Source organism: Leguminivora glycinivorella, chromosome Z (assembly GCF_023078275.1).
Source record: "Leguminivora glycinivorella isolate SPB_JAAS2020 chromosome Z, LegGlyc_1.1, whole genome shotgun sequence".
Lineage (NCBI taxonomy): Eukaryota > Metazoa > Arthropoda > Insecta > Lepidoptera > Tortricidae > Leguminivora > Leguminivora glycinivorella.
Window position 1 is genome coordinate 32,202,040 of NC_062998.1, and position 24,293 is coordinate 32,226,332.

Below are 24,293 nucleotides of genomic sequence, written 5' to 3' on the forward strand. Positions count from 1 at the left end.
TATGCGCACTGCCAAGGAGTGGAATTCCTTGCCGGCGGCTATATTTCCGAGCTCATATAACCCGGCAACCTTCAAATCAAGAGTGAACAGGCATCTTCTGGGCGAGCTCACTCCATCGTAGGCCACGTCTTTGCCTTTGGCTAGTCTGTGGTCAAGAGTAAGCCCATTTATAATAAAAAAAAAAAAAAAACCGTTAGCACTAGAAAGCTGAAATTTGGTACCAATATGTATATCAATCACGCCAACAAAGTGCAAGAATAAAAAATGGAAAAAAAATGTTTTATTAGGGTACCCCCCCCCCCCCCCCCTACATGTAAAGTGGGGGCTGATATATTTTTTCATTTCAACCCCAACGTGTGATATATTGTTGGATAGGTATTTAAAAATGAATAAGGGTTTACTAAAATCGTTTTTTGATAATATTAATATTTTCGGAAATAATCGCTCCTAAAGGAAAAAAAAGTGCGTTCCCCCCCCCTCTAACTTTTGAACCATATGTTTAAAAAATATGAAAAAAATCACAAAAGTAGAACTTTATAAACACTTTCTAGGAAAATTGTTTTGAACTTAATAGGTTTTGTAGTTTTTGAGAAAAATACGGAAAACTACGGAACCCTATACTGAGCGTGGCCTGACACGCTCTTGGCCGGTTTTTATTTCATGAGTAACTATCGCGGTAACTGAAGACAATATTAACTAAATGGTTACAAATAATAATGATCATCAATATAATCTGGTCCAGGCAGGCAATTATGGTCACGCGATAAATGATAAAACATCTGGCCGTCCCTATAATCGCACTTACTAATAGTGCGACAGGGACGGCCTGATATTTTATCGTCTATCGCGCGACCATGCTTCCGTGCGTGCTGTACTAGCTTTAGCCCGCGGCTTCGCTTGCGTTAGAAAGAGACAAAAGTAGCATATGTCACTCTCCATCCCTTCAACTATCTCCACTTAAAAAACATGTCAATCCGTCGCTCCGTTTGGCCATGAAAGACGGACAAACAAACAAACACACATTATCTTTGGTGAAACAACGAATTATTCCACTTCAGATTATAGAGTAACCAGCTTTTCCCATTTATAATAAACTAGCTTTTGACCGCGGCTTCGGTCGCGTAAGAAAGAGACAAAAAGTAGCCTATGTCACTCTCCATCCCTTCAACTAAATCCCCTTAAATAATCACGTCAATTCGTCGCTCCGGTTTTGCCGTGAAAGACGGACAAACAAACAGACACACACCCTTTCCCATTTGTAATATTAGTATGGATTTGACATTATTATTTATATTTAAATAATTATATATGTATAGCCCAATTTCGTCGGTAACAGCGTGTTATGTAATGGCGTCGTTGGGGAACAATCGTCTGTCACGCCGTGAAGGTGCGTTCGATTCTCAGGATTCTATAAACTTTTTGAATTTTTTTGGATATAAATTTCGTTTTTTTTATTGACCGAGCAAGAATGGAGAGCCGAAGGTATCAATTTTATCTTAGAGAACATATTGATTTTTTTATTGTCATTTTGATTTTCTATTTATTAAGTTGAGATATAAAACACAACTTTTAATACCCTCGCTAAATATAATATTTTATCGAAATCACTCCTTAGATAAAAAAAGTCTACTTGAGTTTTTAAAGCATTACGTTACTCAGTTAACTATTGCATTTTCATTTACTAATTTAAGATTTCATAAGCGATTTGAATACCCTTGCTCCATCCAAAATAAACAATTAGAAAAAAAAATCATTCGGATCGTAGTTTAGAAACTAAAATTTATCTATACTTTTTGGAATTTTTTAAAATATCAGATTAGGATAATTATGTTAGAAATTCTGAGTTCGACGAACCCAAAAATTATTACCATGTAATAGGTTTTTAATCTTTTTTGTGGAAAACGCTCAGTAACTACTGTACGAGTACATTTATGTATAATAATAAAACAAAAAATAGTGTCACATAGTGTTGTGTTCCTGCCGGTGAGTAAGGCTGCCAGAGCTCAACGAGGGTGCGGGGTGCTGACGACGGGAGGACTTACGGAACTAATTTGTTCCGTGTATTGTCCTTTGAGTCGTCGGCAACCCAAACCCTCCTTTGAACTTGTACACTCCTTTTTGCTGTGCATACGCAGCAAAGGGGAGTGTACAAGTTTCTAATGGGGCGGCAACGCGCATACGACACTCTTCGAGTTGCAGGCGTCCATAGGTTACGGTGACCGCTTTCCATCAGGCGGACCGTATGCTTGTTTGCCACCGACGTAGTATTAAAAAAAAAAAAAGAGAAAAAGTCCTGGATTCGAACCCAGTACTTCCATGCAAATCATGCGATGGCACGTATTTACCGCAAGGCTATTTAAACAAGCTGTCGCCGCGTGAAATTATCGACTAGAAGGAATACAAAAACACTGTTTGTATGTGTGAGTGGTACTTAAAAATAGTGTAAAATAGTAAATTTATTTACATTAAGGGGATTAACGTTACAATGAGAAGTTGAATGTTTGTTGTAATACGTCAATTTTAATATTAAATGTTCGCGAAGCATAATTGAAAGTATATAAATGCCTGTACGACTCCACAAAAAAAATAAGACTGGTAATTTGCAGATTAACGCCATCTAACGCAGCCTAAGCTTCGGGTAACCTAGGTGAGCCACCTTAATTTCATTTGGGATCTTATTCATAATAATGATACAATTGTAGTGTGGGCTATTTTTATACATTTGTAATTTACATTTCGGGACCAGTAGTTTGTTTCTGTACTGCTCTCTAGTTCTCTGCTTATCTTGTTTTACTTCGAATAAGTGGGGATTTTCGAGGACAAAGAGAGCACATTGCAGTATGCAAATAGAAGGCAATGTTAATAGTTCATACTGGACAAAATATGGACTACAACTATTTGGAAAACGCACATTTGCCAGGACGCGAATACACTTTTTTTGCATTACAAATAGTTGTTTGACTTCGGTGCAACCACCCCACAGCACTACATCGTAGCATAGACATGAGTAGGCATTTGCATAGTATGCAGATAATGCACATTCAAAATTTGTATTTGACTTTACTACATGAAGTGCATATAGAAATCTTGACATTTTACTTTTGATTTGTTGAATATGTGCTTTCCAATTTACTCCGGAGTTTAAATGAACGTACCTCGGAAATAATACTTGCTCGGAAGCATAAGAAACATTTATTACGGTTCAGGTGGCGCCACACATTTGGTTGACTCTCGGTTTGATGTCCCTAATATTAATATTAGATACATATAATTTAAAGGATATGGGTCAAATTGTCAAAACTGGTTCAAATGTTGAGAGGTGGCAGTCACATTTTACTTTGACAGTCATTCTCTATACAATACTCGATTCACCTTCACTAGGAGTATATACATAATTATGTATGTCAAAACAGGGAACGTTGAATGAACGCTGTTTTAATGAACTTCAGGCTTCATTTCTCATTTTTCTATATTGTAGAAAATAGCAAAAAATAAAGAGTTCTAGTCCGTTGAAATTGTATACTTTTAATGAACCGCAGGGTTATTGTCTGCAGCCGACCCACCCGAGCGCATTCGTGCACCTTTTGTTTTACAGCGGCAGTGGGAAAATAACTATGCTTCCCGATCTCATTCTTTTCTCGCCAAGTTCAGACCCATTTTTATTATGCACGGTTTTTGTACAAAAATTGTTGTAATAATTTTGATTCTATAATAGTAATTATAAACTGAAAATAAAGCGATCAAGCCCAGTGGTGGCGGCTGACGTGTTGGTGGACCGCTACACCGTCCCGACCGCCCCACTATAATAGTAGTAGTACCTCCTTAAAATTGCATTGAAGATTTTACACTTACACACACGAGCAATAAACAAATGTTTTCAATGATTGATTACAAACATTGACAGGAAATAATTTGATACCCTGTTTTGTTTAACTTTGTGTCATTATTGCACGTAAATAACTGTATACTAGTCTTGAAGAGTCGAAATATTTCAGCTTTACCGTTCGTGACATTGTTAACATAATTATATGTTATTTTCGGTCGCAAATCTCCATTCAATATAGAAAGTATGATGGATGATTAATGACAAAAATTAGCAAAACGCATTAAAATTTGAATATTCTATAATGTCCCCAGTGTCACTAAGACTTTTTAACAATTTTATTTTATGTGCAAGAAAGTTGTCCTTAACGGGTGAACGCTACTGGCAATTATTCGAAACCTATTTAAGATGCCCATACAGACTCATCGTGAATTACCTCTGGTAAAAAGCTTAGTAATTCGTTGGTAAAACATGCATTCCGTGTCATTATTTGAAATTTAGATGAGCTGGTTTTCATTGCGTTTAGTGTGCATGATTAGTCGCTGTTAAATACATTTCTCTGTTATAAAACGAGCAAAATTCATTTCCATCTCTGCAAAGTAATGCAGCAGTTTCGAGTGAGACACAACAGAGTTAGTGCCGACGGGCTATTGCCGCGTGTCCTACTTTCTCGTAGACTGTAGATGGGGTAGTGCATGGACAGTGCGATTTTCCGCAGAAAACTATCACAATAGATCACTTCTCCGCAGTTGCTCGTATTGTGCTAACAATCTCGCATAGGAAAGTGGGGACTGCTGATAAGTTGTTCTTACATTCGAGTGTCCTCTTTAGTAGCTTTTATACTGCATATCTACATTTAGAATGAATGTTACAAAATAAATTGTTTGCCTATTATATGCTTGTTTCGTGTATTTGAAAACGGTGTTGCAGATAAGTTAGCTGGCAATTATATAACTTCTAATGTAAAATTGTGGGAGGTGAAGTGGCGCCCGTCGCTTTGACTGAGCCTTGATCCCATTCAATAATCACATCGCGTATGTTTAGTTGGAATTTTACGTTGCCAGAGCATTTATCTTATATTCTAATTGTTATATTATGTTACGTAATGTATGGATGCCTTTCACCAAATTTATGTCAGGACATGCTGCTTAAAATTACAGACATAGAATTAAACATATTTGTCAACTCCAGCCTTGAATAAATAGCTTTGCTAAAGTAGTAGTGATATTTTAAATGAAATAAACCTTTCCGGTCCTCGTGACTTACGAGAGTGCATTTTCCTCGAGTATTGCAGTTTCGTCTAAACCTCAATTAATATAAAAACGAATCCTTATAAGGTCTAAGAACTCGTCAGGTTTCCGCTGCGTACTCGTTGTCTCTTGCTCAACGCGAGAAAAACTTGCCCACGCGCTGGCCGGACCGCGGGCCGGGCCGGGCGGCCGAGCAAAATTGCCGATAAGTGCATATTTGAAATCTTTTAAACGTGAATAAATATAACCTGGATCCTATTAAGATCCTGCATGTCAGTTAACTCAGATAAGTCCGATGTACCTACTGTTGACATGTAAATGTTAATAACTACTATTCGCATTAAATACCTCTACGTAAATACAATTTTTAAAATGCTAATTTGTAAAGCAATTTTTAAACGACTTTTTGGTTCTAATTTTTGTAGGTTCATCACCTAAGGCAAAAAAAATTGTGAAATCTACTTTTCTTCTATCCAAGGATCTTGCCAGTCAGCTTGACGAAAATGTTACTTATGCAAATTCTAGTCGTTTGTAATTAATTAAATATTAAATAATTCAATTGCTTCTTGATACTCTTATTATGATAATTATTGTGAGAAGTCCTTACGGGCACTAAGACAGATTTTTTTTTATGCTACAGTTCCATTTTTATGAAACAGCCACTGGTTATAAATCGATCTCCGATCTATAAGCGTCGTGTAATTAGCCCGTTTGAACTTGTTTTCCGTAACAGGAAAGAAGTTGACAAGCGAGCTCCTGTGGGAGCATCATTTTGTTTTTGTGTGGTCGGAATGTTTGCACATATGTACTACACATGTAATAGGTTTTCATTATTATAATTATATGTTTATCTGGTATAATATTTTGTTAACCTTCTTTTAAATCATGTGTGCGTGATATATTGCTGAGTACCTACGTGATTTGATTTACTATGGGGTTAGCAGGTTAGTAGCCTGATATCACTCTCCAGTCTCTCCATCCCTTCAATTATGTTCATTTAAAAAAATCACGTCAATCCGTTTTGCCGTGGAAAACGGATAAAGAAACAGACACACACACTATCCCATTCATAATTTTAGTATGGATGGTATTATTCATAATAAGCAGTAAGTACATAATATGATTGTCTCATAATTATTAGCTTTAAATAATAATTTCAAATATAATTACTGTTGAATATTATGTAAATATGAAATAACAACAATCGATAAAAGCTAGCTACACTTATTTTCACATTTTATTAAGCAGCACATAGTTTTCCTTGCACTTGTTTCGGTCGAGTAGATCGTCGCGTCGCGTGCTCGCCTCCCGAGCGGCTCCCAGTCCGCGCGCGGCGAACACCGCGGAGAGACGCGCATCCGCGAACGCGATCGGTCCCAGTGGCCCACTTATCATTCGTCACTTGGCGCCAAACTTAATTCGATCAAGTTAACATTCACTCTATTATACCTAGGCTTTCCCGTGAGCATTTACATTGTATTAAAGTGCATTGCTGTCTTTGCCATATTTTTTCACCAATGTGATTGATGTATGTTTTTGCGATATAATGATTACTAGTAACAATAAATTGTAAAAGTTACGGTATATTTTTATGAGCAGGATATGAAATATAATTACTGTAGTTTTACTCGCAGATTACTAGTAATGTGGATTAATATTTTTTAACGATCAGATAATCCGTTACATCAATATCATAAAAATTTGACGTCTTCGGAAACTGAGTTTATACGCGATCGTTTATGAATAATCGAGATTATAAAAAAAATGCTATAACTTTTTCATCTATATGTTTTTTTATGTTGTCGTGTCCATTAATACTCTGGTCACTAGCAATGGAAGCTTATTTATAAATGAATAAATCGGGATATGGACATTTTTTTTGCTTAATTATTATTGAGAAAACTGGCATAATGTGAATGTTTGCTGGTGACTTTCGAGGAAATGTAATATAATATAACCCCCTTTTAGAGGTGTGATGAAATAATATTAAAATATTTTTCCCCTCACTAGCTCGGAAACACGTGTTTTGTCCTTTAATACGAACGGGTAAAAACGCATTTTATCCACTAGTGGGTAAAGTAATTTGACCTTGAATAAAGTCAAATTAACTGCTTTAAAATTGATAAAAGTAGGTGAATCTAGTAATAAAGATGATTTACCACTTGTGGAACTACTGGAAGCAGTGATAAACGCATTTTTTGCGTTGTAGTTTCCTCGCTATAGTGAGGGGAAAAGTTTTGTGTTACACTCGGGTGCAAATGTATTTTACTTCTCGTGTGTTAAAAAACTCGCAAGTTCAGGATTTTATTCTCAAAGCACTCGCTTCGCTCGTGGTTCAACTATAGAATCCATTCACTTGCTCGTTTTTCAATTCCACACTCGGCGTTAAAATACAACTTTGCCCCCTTGTATAACAAATAACTATTAATATCCTTAAGGACCTATTTACACGGTGCATCTTTCATTATTTGATTAGTGTGAGGATTGTATGTAACCTCAAAAATCCGCAACATCTAAAGTCACATGCGAGTTCGTGCGTCGTTTAAATGAGCCCTAAGTTCGGTTGCTTGTCAGAATTAGCAGAGTTCCCTGGAAACTTAAAGGCAGGTGCTGCTTAGTTAATTTAGGGTTTATTCTTACTTTTATCCTGTCCGCTATTCGTCCACTTGTAAGGTGACGCCAATACTTTGTGATGTACCCAGAAACAATATCTTCTTGTCCTATTATTTTACTTCATTCTCTTAAAATTATGTATACACAAGGTATTGTGTTTGTACACAGTATTGTATTTTTATGCGGCTGTGTGAATCATAAGGCCAGGCGGTGTTTTTCTACTTACACTCAAGTTGTTTTTATATGCAAAGTACATACCTATATCCTTGCTCAATTATTTATGTCTAAACTTAATATTATCTAACAAATTGTAATAGTTGACATGTTATTGTTTAATAAAATATGTGGCGTGCAAAATAGTACATTTCGTTATAAGTGCGAGAAGTATGTCAAGAATGACATTCTCGCACGTGTGACGAACGACGTTTTTTAATACAGTTGCGAAAAACACTACTACAACGAAATAAAAGAATCCGAACTCCGAATTTTCGCATTGACATTGACGCAGTATATTTGACAATTCAAAGGCGTATTTTTGAAGCTTTTAAACTTGCGGGCATATTTTCGATTTTGCTATTCATCCACCATAATTTATTTCATTGGGTACCATAAAAACATAAACATTTACGATTTGGGACGATTGTTCAATGTATACTAATATTTTAATTTAATCGACCCATTTATGCCTCGATATATTGCAAATAACATTAAATAATTATGACAAATCGCGTAACATATTAAGGTTTTTGAACGTGCTTGCATTAAGAGACAACTCTTTTGACAGAAGACGCGTTTCGTTCCATTCTGTTTACACGACTCATTGTGACCTATTTTTTCAAAATATAAACCATTTTATAAATTATGTATAATATGACTAAAAGTAAACAATACATAGGAAACATCAATGTTTTAAATATGCCTTAATAGTATGTTTATAGTTTTATTCCGTCTTAGTAAACTAGACTAATATTAAAACAACTCGGTAAGTAGTCGTAAAATGGAACGTATACTTTTTACGTACTAGTGCGTAAAAACCAACTTCTCGCACGCTAAACAGTCAAAAAACGGGCACTTTTTGAGCAACTGTATTAAAAAATATGTATAAGGTAAAAGCACAAACTGGCAGACGCTAGATAATACATCATTTAATAGATCTCTCTCTTATTTATATAAACACTTACGGATCTGAATCAGACAAATCAAAATTATATTGTATCCCTTTCTCACAAATACAGAATTCAATATTATAAGTAAAGACGGACGATTATTAGTTAATTATGGCTTGTAATGCGTTTATGAATAAAGCTGTAAATAACTTTCGGAAACATAATTCCAAACGCCAGCCGGCTTACAGTTATTGATTTTTATCTGTGAAAATGATTAGATGATAGGGCGTGAATGAGGTCGGGAAGTTGCCAACAATGGGCGATGGGTCTGGCGAACGATTTAAATTGTCTCACAATCGGCGCTTCCGTCGTGCCGGCGACGGAGGACGCGACCAGAGCCCGGGTTCCGTTCTCGCCCCCACGGCTTACAATCATAAGTATCCTCTTGACCAACTCGATTGATATGCACTTGAGACAGTTTGTCCCTTGTTCGTTATATTCTAACCTATAGCATGGACTGAAAAGAGCTGTCTTTTCTCCCTCAGCTTTCTTTAACAGTTATTTTCTAATTTTACTTCATTGATTTCATGTCAATTTGTAAAGTTTTAGTCCTTTTTGTAGAAGCTTGAATATTAACATTGACTTCTTCTTCTTTATTTTTTTCTTCGTTCTTATTTATTGACGACCGGTCTGGCGTGGTCGGTAGTGACCCTGCCTGCTAAGCCGCGATCCTGGGTTCGAATCCCGGTAAGGGCATTTATTTGTGTGATGAGCACAGATATTTGTTCCTGAGTCATGGATGTTTTCTATGTACAGATGTAGTGCGAAAAGGGTTTCCTTCGGAAACGTTCGTATTTGTCATGCTAGTTCAGTCAATGTCAGTACATCTTGTATTGACACTGACTGAAATAGCATGACACGTTCGTACGTTTCCGTAACAATTCGAAGGCAAATCTTTTCGCACTACATCTGTAGGTAAGTATTTATATATTATATATATTATGTCGTTGTCTGAGTACTCACAACACAAGCCTTCGTGAGCTTACCGTGGGATCCAGTCAATCTGTGTAAGAATGTCCTATAATATTTAGTATTCATAAACGTTTCTGTATCAAGCCGAAGTTCGTTTGTCCCTTTCTATCACACCAATACGTAATATTTATTTATTTAGTAATTAATCAAATTTTCATGTACATTCAGCAACTAAGTATTTTTCATCACACTCTTAGGGTCAGTTTCATCAACCACAGTTGACAGACACGTCATCGTCATGCAGCAGATGTCTATGGAACTTCCCATACAATAAAATTTAACGAACGCTTTAACGGTGACAGACAGTTTGATGCAACCGGCCCTTACACTAACTGTGCTAACAGGCGGAGCGGGAGCTATAGAAAAACCGCTCTCCCAAAGAAAATGTGACATTTCTAGTACCGTACTTTTTTATATCTATTTATATATTATTTACATTGTGAGTGCGATGAAAAACATTGTGTGTATCTCGGGGCATAAGAATATTTCAAACTTGAGTCCTCTCGTTTGCAATATTTAACTTCCGGCCCACGTTGTACAGTGTACATTGCCCTTAGTTCCTTACTCGTATCCAGCACGTACAACGTACAATACGCCTATGTGGATTGTATTATATTACCCTAGTGAAATACAGTAGTACATTTTATTACAGTTGAAATACTTTTACACTACCGCGTAAGGCTACACGTAAATACAGAGCACGCTTTATTTAATTGATGATTACCAATGCGGAACTATTGTCTCGTTCGTAATTATCGTATTTACCGGTTCTTAGCGTGGAGAAAGCAAGCTTGATAATGTCTATTGTCATCGCTGGGGAAATCGTGGATGCAATATTTTCATTTTATCGATATACATTAAATTACTTTTTAGAAACTGATGATAGTGATTATGTATTTTTACGTTATGGTATAATTTTATGCATGTTTTGTGTGCCTTGCGATTGCTATTGCGAAGCCTTAAAATACCTACAAAAAAGTATCTGTTCAAAAAATATAATTAAATCACTGTAAACAATTTCAGACTAAATCCAAAACGGCAGACGCTGACGTCTATAATTCATATGAAATAAGTTCACTGTTTCTTTACCAATTCCTGAAAATGATACGATTTATACACAGCTTTCAAATAATTGATACCGAGGCAAATACATTCGTCATCAGATGAATTGTAACCGATAACTGGTAAATATGAAGACCACGAATATTTCTTGACAATCCTGACGCTTTGGGTTCTTTATCAGTTTTATCACCTTGGAGGAGAACTTTTGAGGTTCACCCATGCAAAACTAACCAAAAGCAAACAACATTTGGACCGAACATTAAATACGTCAAAATGTTGTTGCTACTTACCTACTGTCTGCTCCTATGTACCTCTTGAAACAATGATCGCATGTCTGAAAGAGGATAGATAAAGAAGATAGGCTCTCAAGTAAATAATTCATTCGTAGTTTCGTAGAAAGTGGACAGTTCATCTGAGCTCGCTATGTTTCCACGCGTTGTACGTGAGCGGCGAGCGTCGTGCCTAATGTCAACGGATACCGTTCTCTTCGCACACTCATGTGTAACGATAACTATCAGTCTCTTCTCAGACACTAATTAAACTGCCTTGTCCGAAAGGCATAAAGTCCTGCGAACTTGCTTTTGGAAGTTAACCGGGACTTGTTCGTGACTGTCAGATGCCAGATTTCTACTTAAGTTATGACTTCTATTCTGTGCATGTACGATTTAATCCTAGCTCCCCGACTAGCGATACGCACAGTTTAATTGTTGTATACAGTACTACAGTTGCAGTTTACTTTCTACTAGAGAAGTTTGGGGAGATTCTTTAAGTTATAGGTACTAGTATAATTAGACATTCATGGTTTGTCACGAGTGGCACAACATTGATAATTATTAAATATTGAAGTAAATTAAGGAAAGTCACAGATCTCAAGGAATTCTAGGCAATATGTGACATACATGTATCTGAGGGTTAATTATTACGTAGAACTTTTTCTAGAAAAAACTAGAGATTAGTCTAATTATACATTCTATACGGACGACCGGTCCAGATGTTCATAGGTTCGAATCCCGCTAACGCTATTTATTTGTGTGATGAGCACAGATAATTATTATGTATTATATGTAGGTATTTGCCTTTAATTGTGTTCGATTATCGATAGCAGCCATGTCTTTAAGTTATTTTATATAATAGGAACTGGTCGGTTTTACAACTTCCGACGGTGTATAACACTAAAATTTTAATTAAGTATTTTATTAGTTATTACTGTTATTAGAGAGCCAAACTCTAAATAGTATTTCTTTAAAGTTACAACTGTTACAATCGACTTCATTTGTCATGAATTTGGCACCGTACCAATTTGAATTAAAATCTGATGCCCTTGCGCGGTATTGACGTAACGCACAATGCATTTTAAATGCAAAACTGCCTACATACCGAATGTGTTTAAAAAAAATACAGGGATGGTAGTCCAGTCTGAATACAATGGTAACGCGTATGGTGTGTGACTAGATAATATTTATAATCGTTCCATTTAACAATTGCTCTTTGTAAGTAGGCAATTTTATGCGATCCAATGTATGACTTATGTTATGATAACAATTTAGCCGGCATAATAAATATTGCGATACTCAACTGGAATAGTCGCAAATAAGATGGGAAGTTCTCATCTCATCTTACTGTTAACTGTTTCACAATGTAGTTTAGGTACTAATGCTGTATTATTTAAACAAGGTTTTAAGAATGCTTCTCTGTGTCTCTGTACGGTTAATAAAGAAAAGAAAAAGGAAGGAGCCGATAACATACAAGGCGCCACTGGTGAAATTTTAAAGCTTCTGGGCTGCCCATATCCATAAAATCGGATATAAAATTGCCGGCGATGGATGAGCTTTAACTACCCATAAAACTACCACTGAGCCCTAATTGTTGGACAGCTAGCCTATAGCGTTTAAGGGTTTCTGGTGGAGCCGTGAGCAGAATTTTATGTCCCGGTAATAAAGTTAACTGTTTAATTTAAACCGCACTTACACTCTATTGCGTGCGTTGTTTTCTTATAATTATTACCAGCTAGTAACGATCGTAACTTTGGCGAAAAACTATAAATAAAGTTACTAGATATATGATCATCTAATTAAGCATCAAATTATTTATTTCACGTGATTGCGTTTTCTTTCACACTACTGAAGTTAGGTTCTAAATGGTCCCAAGACAGGAAACTCGGTAATAATCGAATTCCTCGGGTGCACTACTGGTCCGGCATATTCTATTTGGTCATTAAATCAAATCTTTAAAGTGATTAGTATATGCGTGAGAGTAGATGGCTGAAAACGTTTGTTCCGAGTGGACGCTGACGTGCGCGGAATGCGCCTCGCTCCGGCGACAGTAGAAAACGACGCGTATTATGGAATGTTCGCATTTCCATTGGCGCTTCATGTACACATTACATTAATTAGCCGATCACGATGCGCCGCAATCAAGTACAATCTACATATTTACAAGTTTTACTGTTCTGATAGCCTAGCGAGAAAGCAGACCTTTTTTGTTTACTTCAGTCCTACCATAATGCTTAATTCAATTAAATCAAGAGAGCTGTCATGTGCATATACATAAACTGACAGCAGATCATTGTTGTGTGTTGGGGCGTCGAATATTTGTAGAGGTGATGTTGAGGATTCCTGACGCACTACTTATGTTTACAAAAGGCGCATAAAGTTACAAATGACCACCAACCACAAATACTAAACACAGACGTATGTTGAACAAATTCAGTGTGGAATCGATATGGATAACGAATACCTAAGAATTATATAACGCTTGACGCTTGAGAGGCTAACTTTATATTTTATAGTATACTAGCTTTTGCCCGCGGCTTTGCTCGCGTTAGAAAGAGACAAGTAGCTTATGTCACTCTCCACCCCTTCAACTATCTCCAATTAAAAAATCACGTCCATTTGTCGCTCCGTTTTGTCGTGAAAGACGGACAAACAAACAGACACACACACTTTCCCATTTATAATATTAGTATGGATGTGTTAGTAGAGAAAAAATGTCCTCGACCGATGTCGTAGGATTATTGTCAAGATACCTGTACAATCTGATAGGCAGCGGAACTTATTTTATTATACGTAAATCCTGCAATGTAAACAATTTAAACAGGCATAGTATTGACAGAGCGGTGTAGTTAATACAATAAAGAGAGGAAATTGGCGTAAGAGATTTACTATCCAACCGTAACATAACAGTGCGCGCCGGCGCAATAGTGGGTCACTGTCGTGTGAAGTCAGTATCGGGATACCGTTTCCCTTACTTATTTACGTAATAAATCAGTTATTGGCGGATAAGTGACAAATAGAGCCATCAGTAGTTGATTTCCGGTGAAATGGTCATTTTTGTGTAAAATGCTCAAATATCACCGGCGGTCTCATAGGCACAAGTCTCCAGTACGGTGTCTAGGATGGAGGTGAGTTTATACACTTTATACGAACCGTGTGTTTATGATTCTAAAATATAAGTTTAGTTATAGTGATTTAAGTAGTTTAGGATTAGACGTTCATGCCTTCACGATAATCGATAAGATACCGTAAGTTTTCAAATAAGCCGCTAGTTGCATCTTCATATGGTCTGCGGGTATATTAAATATAGGTAGTCTTTTTCAAATACAGGCCGGATATTCATAATATCCTAGATTGACTATTTGTGGCAATGGCGGCACGTGGTTTTTGCACTATTCTTGCTTAACAAACCATGCAAACATTGCAAACCATTGAGCCAAACCAAACAGCCTTCTGAAACGTTCAATAGTATATCCAAATAATAAATATCTGATGTCAGGTCTTCGGGCGACTCGGACGCGGCGAGTACCACGGCCGTGGAGACGACGCTGGAACGACTGCGGGGCACGAGAGGCGCGCTCGAGGAACTCTGGTCTGACCGCGAGCGGCGGCTTGAGCTCACACTGCAGCTTCGACACTTTGAGCGGGACGCGTTAGAGGTTTGTAAACATTATCTACACTCAAAAAATAGCTCGAAGATCCAGATTGATTATGTGAGAACGCGACTGAGACTACTAAGATTGAAAAAAATAAAAAAATAATAGAATTCTTCTCCAATGAAATTCTGCTCCAATGGAACATGATTTAATCCCTTTGCCGCCCAATGTACATTGATTGAGATGTACACATATTGTTTCAATGGAATGCCAACATTCAAGTATTTCTTTTGTCTTGTATACTGATGGAACAAATTATACTCAATTCAATTTAAATACAACTAGGATGAAAAGTCACAGCAAACATTTTGTATGATGGGTGGCAATAGATGAAATTTCATCAAACTTAGGTAGTGATATAAACTGATATACACTAAACGGCCATAAATAATGCACATTGGTTTTTCGTTTCTGTAGAGCGTCGTCTCTTTCTTGCATATGTGACGTTAATTGTCTCTTTCCAAAGACCGATGTGCATTCTTTATGGCCGTTTACTGTAAGTAATGAGGATAATAAATAACTGCAGCTCCTGGTCTAATCTACTAATTTGATTCTTGCATTGACGCCATACGCTTACCTCAATTGGCGATACTATCTGTGGCATAACATACGTAAACGTATACCACTCCTACTCCTGAAGAACAACAATATACTGCAATATCACAATTTCGTTTTCTTACAACCCTATAATTGCTAAAAGTGGTACTGATGCTTGACCAGTGTGCCTATGCTCTACTTGCCTTTTGGGGATGTAGCCATGATTAAAACATTAGGAAAATACACGCCTACACTTTCAGGTGTCTTCTCGGCTTGAACTGTGGGGGGACGAGTTGCAGCGCACGGAGCCCCCGCGGGACCCGCAGCAGGCCGAACAGGCGCTCGCGGCGCACAACGAGAGCGTCGCCAGGATGCAACACGCCACATACCAGGTAATCCATGACACTACATAACACATATTTTTTTTTTTTTTTTTATAATTTATTTAGAAATCAAACAGCCTTTTACAAGTACGGTTTACAAAAATATATATAAATCTAGGCCTAGAGTTTCCTACATTACTAGATGGTTAAATTTAAGTAAAAATAGTTAACAAATTACACACGCAGTAGTTGAGTACACACGCAAGGATGCATCTTATAAAATCTACTTAATGAAAAAATAATACAGTTAACAAGAAAACAGTAATTGCCGAACCTTGTTCTTGAAACTGGACAAATTATGAGCAAAAATATCAATATTATTAATCGAATTATTATAAAAGTTACAAGTGCGCCTAAAGAAAGAGTTTTTAGCATACTGTGTGCTACAGGAGGAAATAGCGAAAGTAGGTTTAGAACGTGAGTGGAACCGAGATATTTTGAAGGAGATATTTTCTAATAAAAAGGGGGAGTCAATGTGATTATTAATAATTTTAAATAAAAACAAAACATCAAGATAGGTTCTTCTTTTTTCTAAAGGAGGAAGACTATGCCTAGCCGCAGACGAGAGATAATCAGAGTTATATCGTCCAATTCTATAATCAAGGGACTTACAAAAAATTTTTTGAATCCTTTCAAGTCGAGACTTATGAATACCATAGTGTGGAGACCAAACAACACTGCCAAATTCTAATATACTTCGGAAGAAGCTATAATACAAAACTTTTAACGCAAATGTACCATTGAATGGTTTACTAAAACGCAAAATCATTCCTAATTTTTTATATGCTTTAGCCACGATATTATCTAAATGTTCATTAAAGGAAAGTTTAGCGTCCAGAGTAATTCCTAAATCGCGAATCGACGAAACACGCGAGACGCTGCTACCACTCAATTTATAATCAAAAGTAATTGGGTTATGTTTACGGGTAAACGTGATAGTGTAGCATTTATCAGCATTTAGAATTAAGTTATTTTGCCGGCAGTACTCTGCAAACCGTGACAAATCAGATTGTAATGCAACACAATCATCCAGATTTTTAATCGTTCTATAAATTTTTGTATCATCTGCGTAAAGTATGTGGGATGAAGATTGAAAGACAGTACCCATATCGTTAACATACAAGACAAATAAAAATGGCCCCAGATGCGAGCCCTGAGGAACATCTGAAGGGATGGGTAGAAATCTCGACCTATAGCCCTTAAGTGCGACATATGAATAGACCGTGATTATCCTATCCTGTCCAGCTCCCGATATTTTCCGACTTACATGCATCATGACTTGCATGCTCCTGTGTAGTGACGGGTTCAGAATTACACCACCCCCTGTCTTCCCGTGGGTGTCGTAGAAGTCGACTGTAGGATATGGGTTAAATTGTGACGCAGGCGAGAGGCTGACAACCTGTCACTGCTACGTCACAATTATTGTTTCTTTCAACCCCTTTTTTTTGCCAAGAGTGGCACTGAAACTTGAGTTGTCATATGCTCTGCCTACACCTTTATGGGATACAGGCTTGATTGAATGTATGTATGTATGTGTACACATGCATCATGATCACGGAAAACTCACATGGGGTCCCCGATCCCGGTCTATATCAATAATGTCTTATTAAAATAACCGTGAATTATTCAAAACTCTTAAAGTGCCACTACATATTATTTTAAAACAAACCTCTGTCTGCCCCTATGTAAGCTTAGATCTTTAAAACTACGTAACGGATATTGATGCGCTTTTATTTAAAGTGATTAGATAGAGTGATTCAATAGGAAGGTTTATAACCATGTATCGTATACTTCCCGTTTTGAGCTAGATGTACCATTTTGACCTCCTTTTGCTGATAGATGACTTGATTTTGGACAACCCAAAATAGTCAAAAGAGATAGTGCTAAGCTTAAAGGGACATCACGATGCGACTCAGAACAGCTGTCTATTGCGGTTTCACTCATTAGTTACTACTCCACTACTAGCTCCACTAATGCTTTTCCGTAGCTAGCTGAAATGTAATTTGACATTCTTTTTTATTTTTAGCGGAAACTTGTAGGGTTTCATTTTATTAAAAGAAAAGAAAAATAGTCCAGCTATATTTTCCCCATAGTCAGTCATTATATGACGAATGCCGAGGCGGTGGTTCAAGAAAGAAGGCCGTGGAAGGATCTTGTGGAGGCCCTAAGCATTTCTTAGGTGCCCTTAGCCTAGATCCAACGACAGTCAGCCACTGTTTTAGAAACTTTCAGAATAACCTGTCTCAAGCCATCGGGTAATTTGATTTTATGCTCTGAGAGGTAAATTATCATATGATTATTTTCTACTTGTAATTTTTTATCTGAGAGAGAAATATACATTGTACGGGAATATGATTACCAAAAGTAGATTTAAGAAACCGGCCAAGAGCGTGTCGGGCCACGCTCAGTGTAGGGTTCCGTAGTTTTCCGTATTTTTTTCAAAAACTACTGAACCTATCAAGTTCAAAACAATTCCTAGAAGTCTTTATAAAGTTCTACTTTTGTGTTTTTTTTCATATTTTTTAAACATATGGTTCAAACGTTAGAGGGGGGACGTACTTCGACGACAACAACGTATAGGGTGCAAACTGCAATTATTTTTTTCAGAAAAAGTTACCCACCAACGTACAAGGTGCTATCTGCTACAAAAAAAAATCGCAGATTTCGCCTTGTACGTTGTTGTCGTCGACTTTTTTTCCTTTTGGAGCGATTATTTCCGAAAATATTAATATTATCAAAAAACGATCTTAGGAAACCCTATTTTTTTTTTTAAATAACTATCATATTCATTTTTAAATACCTATCCAACAATATATCACACGTTGGGGTTGGAATGAAAAAAAATATCAGCCCCCACTTTACTTGTAGGGGAGGTAACCAAATAAAACATTTTTTTCCATTTTTTATTTTTGCACTTTGTTGGCGTGATTGATATACATATTGGTACCAAATTTCAGCTTTCTAGTGCTAACGGTTACTGAGATTATCCGCGGACGGACGGACAGACAGACATGGCGAAACTATAAGGGTTCCTAGTTGACTACGGAACCCTAAAAAACTACTTTAATTATAATAAATCGCACAATCTATGGACTCCGTTATAGCAGCAATATATAAGTATCAAAAGTTATAGCTGGTATACATTTTGTAACTTGCTAGTGGTGTTTTCATCTTTAATTAGGTATTTCCTTTTCTAAACTGATACTTGCAGTCGCCTAATTACAGCGAATCCTGTAATTTTCGTTAAACTATCTTGTCTTACCATCATTTGAAACCCTTTCCTGTCCATTGACGGATAACGACGTGTTCATTTATGCAACCGATTTGGATTAAGTCTTTCGCACTTTGAAAGTTATCTTATTTATCTTTAAGAATCTGATTCCTTTAAATGGGGCTTAATATTGATCTCTTTCCTTTTATTAAGTTCAGTTAGACGTATAATATGATTAGTTTAATATTGGATTTGCATTTACTTAAAATATACGAATTTCGCTCATGATCACTATTATATATAATTTAAAGTACAATTACAACCTCTAGGATGTCTGAAAGGAATGCCTTATCCTTAATCCACCCTTATCGATATCGGTGACATTGCTAAAAAAATCTAAGCGGTTAAAAGATTAAGGACCAGTTGCATCAACTACAGACAAATCAACGTCACTCAGCAGAAGTCTATGGAAATTTGGAAATTTCCATACAAAAATTTAACGAACGCTAAATTCGGCAACAGAGGGAACATACAAATACAAACCACCTTATAAATCCATTGATATGAGTTTTATTGCAGTGAGTGTCTATTGTCTAATATCTATTTCAGTAAGTATTTATAACCTATTTGTGTGATGTACCAGGTTGTGCAGCAAGGGCAGGAGCTGGCGGGTGGCATCGCGGAGGCGGCGGACGCGATGGCGGCGAGCGGCGCGGAGGGCTCGGAGCCGGCGCCGCTCGACGCGCAGGCGCGCGTGCAGCTGCTGCTCGAGTTCCTGCACGACCGCCAGCTCGATCTGGAGGAGCTCGCAGAGGAGCGGCGTGCGCGTTTCGAACAGTGTGTCCAGCTAGGTAAGTCTCCCCACTCTCCCCTTCTAAACACTTTAATTCACTAAGAGATAATACGAAAAGTGAACTACTAAAAATGTCATCTGATCAAACAGGTATCGACTGAAGTAGGTAAATGAATTCCAGGAACAGACTTTTGTTATCTCACAAAGCATCTTTAATTATTTATGAGTAAACCTTGCGATATGCCTTAGTTTTATATTTTATTTATTTATTTAAACAAGTTCCAAGAGATACGAGTATGAATTACCCTTACCTTTTTTAAATAATAATACAGAGCCAATTAGAATAAACTCGAAAATGAAAACTGATTGCACTGCATTGCCTGTATCAACCTATCAACAGTAACGATTGTGTAACTATGTGTTATTCCCAATAAGGAAAATAATAGTTGAAGAGATGTGTTTCTGTTAGTTGGTACATCAGAAACATTGTTCTATAAAATGTTATTAAAGCTGATGGACATACTGATCTCCGATATTATAAAATATGTGTATAAATCATTATATCTAATAAAACCTACATTTTTGTATGATTCAAAGACAATCGATAGTTCATCAATAAGTACTATAATTGTTACATTTTATTTATATACAATTTACTAGAATAGGACAACAAGGAAAATTCTTCCTAGCCGCATTTTATTTTAATACATGTTTCATTTGAACATAGTCGTTGCATAATAACGGTAGTGAATATTTCTGTGCAGTTTACATCAATAATTAATATAGGTGGGCTTGATTTCCGTAACTCGACGTCAAAAAATTGTGCCTAATGCCTATTCATCTATTGACATGAATACTCTACCCTACCAGGTCAGTTCCAAAAGGATGCGACTCAAGTGGTGAGCTGGATCCGTAACGGGGAGGCGATGCTGGCGGCCTCGTTCTCGATCCCAGGCACGCTGGCCGAGGCGGAGCAGCTCAAGCGAGAGCACGACCAGTTCCAAGTGGCCGTGGAGAAGACGCACGCCAGCGCGGTGCAGGTCAAATACAGGGCTGACGCTTTGCGCGCCGCTAATCATTATGACCCACATACTATCAGGTAATTTCTCGCTTGATTACTATGTACGGTCAACCAATTAGAATCCTAGGCCACTCTAGAACCCTGTCGTATTGACACCGTGTTTTATTTGCTATAGCAGTCACTTTGACTTTTACTGTGAAAGAGTTCTACAGTGGCCTAGGCATCCTAGGATTCAGATTGGTTGACTGTATATTATTACATTTCAAGTACCTAGCTGTATTTAAAGTAGGGCTTTGAATAGAGTAATTTACTCGCGGGATGATGTTACGACGCAGTGCAGTGGCTCCATTCAATTATAAGTATTATAACTTTGCTGAAGCTCTTATATGTTGGCAAGCTTAGAGAACTTGGTGAAAATTATGCAATCTAATTCTATCTGTGTCCTTTTCCAGCAAAAACTCGTACTTATGGTTATTCGTATAAAAACACAAGCAAATCGTGACTTTATTGTAACTTTGTGGAAACTTTGACTAGATCTTAACATATACTATTTATTATAAGGTATAAGAATCGAAAAAGACAGCTCTACGCAAAATAATACGTATTTCCAATCACTAATATTATATGTCGTTGTTGCAGAGAGATTTCAGAAGAAGTGACCGAGCGCTGGCAGCGCCTGGTGACATGTGCGGAGGAAAGGCACAAACTTGTGACGGCGTCGCTCAATTTCTACAAAACCGCCGAGCAAGTGTGCTCAGTGCTGGACTCGCTCGAACGAGAGTACCGCAGAGACGAAGACTGGTGCGGGTCTGCCGCTGCGCCGTCCACTGACGAGCTCACGCAGGCGCAGGCTGTGGATAAGGCGGCACAGGTTAGAGCGTTTTCACATTATCCGATCCGATATCGGATGTAGGATCGATATCCCATACATTACAGACGCCATCTTGGATTGTTTGCATTTAAATCCTTCCAATATCCGATATCGGATCGGATAATGTGAAAACGGACTTAAGCCTCCGAATATTACGAGCTTGGAAACTGATTCGTGCTACATGAAAAAGTTCATCCTAATACTATTAGATCCATCGAAGGATTTGAAATGTATTCACAGGATTCTGTTATAATATGAGTCCTAAAGCTTCTAAAGCGGCAAATACACTTACTCGATCGCCGCGTGAAAACAATGTCGGTAGCCTGGCAACCTCTTACTTTCTCCATTAGTCATATGTGTTGGAAATGATTTACTAAAATCTAAAGAATAAATAGAGCTCGACGAGGATAAGGAACAATATATCCTGAATATACATGCAAAGTTTCATGTTCGAATGAGTTTATTTCGGCAACAGGTCGATTTGACTCGTTACATGTATGGTTAGCTAATTGTCACAACGAACTAGCTTTATGACAACTGCGATTTTGTTCATAGGTGGCGGCTCTAATAGTGAAGCATGGCGAGCAGAAAGAGGCGTTCCTAAAGGCTTGCACGCTAGCGCGACGCACCGCCGAAACTTTCCTAAAATATGCAGCGCGCTCCGCTCAGGTGCATGGCCAGACTGCCGCCGCCAGCAAAGCACACCATGAGCAGACTAGGGCTATTCTCGACACGCTGCTCTCGCAGGAGAACAAGGTAGGTACCACGGACAGTTGGGGTCATAATATTTTGCAGCTGCACTTGTAGATGGCAGCTCTACGGCGAGCAAAATGTTGATCTTTGAGGAGTGTTCATGGCCGCCAAGACTGAATATGCTGGTTATAGTTATGTATTCCACCACTACAAAGATCTTAACCGTTAATATGCATTAAGGTCGTTTTCATCTCCAATTCGTCCTTTCTTTGTTGGAAAGCCACTTAAATATGTCCGCGATCCTATTGGATTACTGAAAGACTGAACGACAATTTAGACCGATTGTTTACAGAAACAAAATAAAAATATAAACATTGTTAGATACCGAAATTGAGTCACTTGCGTTGTTGTGACTAGTTACGTTATTGTTTACAAATGTAACTATCATTCCAAGTATGAAAATATTTGTATGTAAATGTAACAGTTGCACAAGGTTTCCACTGCCAGTCGATGTTAGCTATTGTCATTGTCAGTGTCATTGGCGAGTCTGCGCGCAACAATAAAGCTTTTGTTCTGCGTTCGTGATAGTATCAGGCAGGCCGTTACAGTGCTCGCACATGCACCATGAAGTGCCCTATCGTCGGGACGAACCTCATGTGTGTTCGGGAGTTCCATGCAATGTGATGCTCAGGGCTTATTTGATGTTGTTTGTGGAACCGGTAATAATAGTAGTCAATTAATATTTTGGTTTAGATAATGCGTGTGTATTGAAATGTGTCGTTGATGCAGGTATTAGAACACTGGACGGTCCGAAAGAAGAGGCTCGAGCAATGCCAGCAATTCGCGCTGTTCGAGCGGTCGGCGCGCGCTGCGGTGGAATGGATCCGCGAGACGCAGGAGCGCTGCGGCGCGGCGGCGGCGGCGGCGGCGGCCGGCGTGGCGCGCGAGTCGCGCGAGCGCGTGCGCCTGCTGGCGCAGCTGGCCGACGGGCTCGTCGAGAAGGGCCACCCGCACGCCGTGCAGATCAAGGAGTGGGTCGCCGCAGTCGATGCCAGGTATTCTATGTTCTTCATATACATTCAATTATTAAATTTCGTTCCTCCTGTATAATCTTAATCTCATCACGAGTGCCTAGAAAGAATAATATGATTAAACTAAAATGTCTGTACAATTAGAACGTATCTGAGAAACACTGTACTTTAGCTTAACAACATTTTTTTATTTAATATCTGTACCTCAGAAATATACCTAAATATTTCATCATTGTAATAAAAAGTAGGATTTGTTTGATTTTACTCATTAACTGTATAAGTTGGAAAAAAAAAAACTAAAATAGAATACCTAATTACAGATATGCAGAATTCAGTGGAAGTATGGAGGGCGGCGAAAGCGAAGCGGAGAGCGATTCCGGCGTCGCGGCGTCCCTGGCGTCCTCGCAGTCGGCGGACAGCGAGTCGCGCGCCGCGCCGCCGCCCGCCAGCGCCGCCGACGACAAGCGCCGCAGCGCTCGCCGGAAAGAGTAAGTTACCTTGATATTGCTTAATGCCCTCCAAAAAAAAACCAAAGCGACTGTATGGAGGGCGGTGAAAGCCAAGGGGAGAGCGACTCCGGCGTAGCGGAGTTCCTGGTATCCTGAGTCGACGTGGTGAAAATTTGTGTCTTAGTGGTAAAATTTGTTTCACCTTCATGCCTTGAAACATTGATGCTCAAGATTATAATTTTCGAACCACTCGCTACGCTCGCGTTTCACTATTGCAATCTTTCGATTACTCGGGTATCAGTATTAGCACGAGCGGTTAAACGAGTTATTATTGTGTAGTATATTGCGAACTACACTATGCGATTATTTCACTGCTTATTACATAAACATTCATTTACAATATATTATGTCATTGTATTGTAGTGTTGACCTCAACTCAACTACTGTATGACATAATAGGAGGCATAGATATAATTCTTTTACTTTTGGC

General features: G+C 38.0%; 1 protein-coding gene across 1 annotated transcript in view; it reads left to right on the forward strand.

The window, feature by feature from the left end:
• The window catches only part of LOC125241703 (kalirin-like), a 129,160-nt gene that overhangs the window by 17,513 nt on the left and 87,354 nt on the right, over positions 1–24,293 (forward strand). Inside the window, 8 exon segments of the mRNA XM_048150300.1 lie at positions 14,658–14,817; positions 15,612–15,743; positions 19,589–19,796; positions 20,609–20,837; positions 21,399–21,630; positions 22,186–22,386; positions 23,113–23,378; positions 23,675–23,842. Coding sequence (XP_048006257.1) covers positions 14,658–14,817; positions 15,612–15,743; positions 19,589–19,796; positions 20,609–20,837; positions 21,399–21,630; positions 22,186–22,386; positions 23,113–23,378; positions 23,675–23,842 — 1,596 coding nt within the window.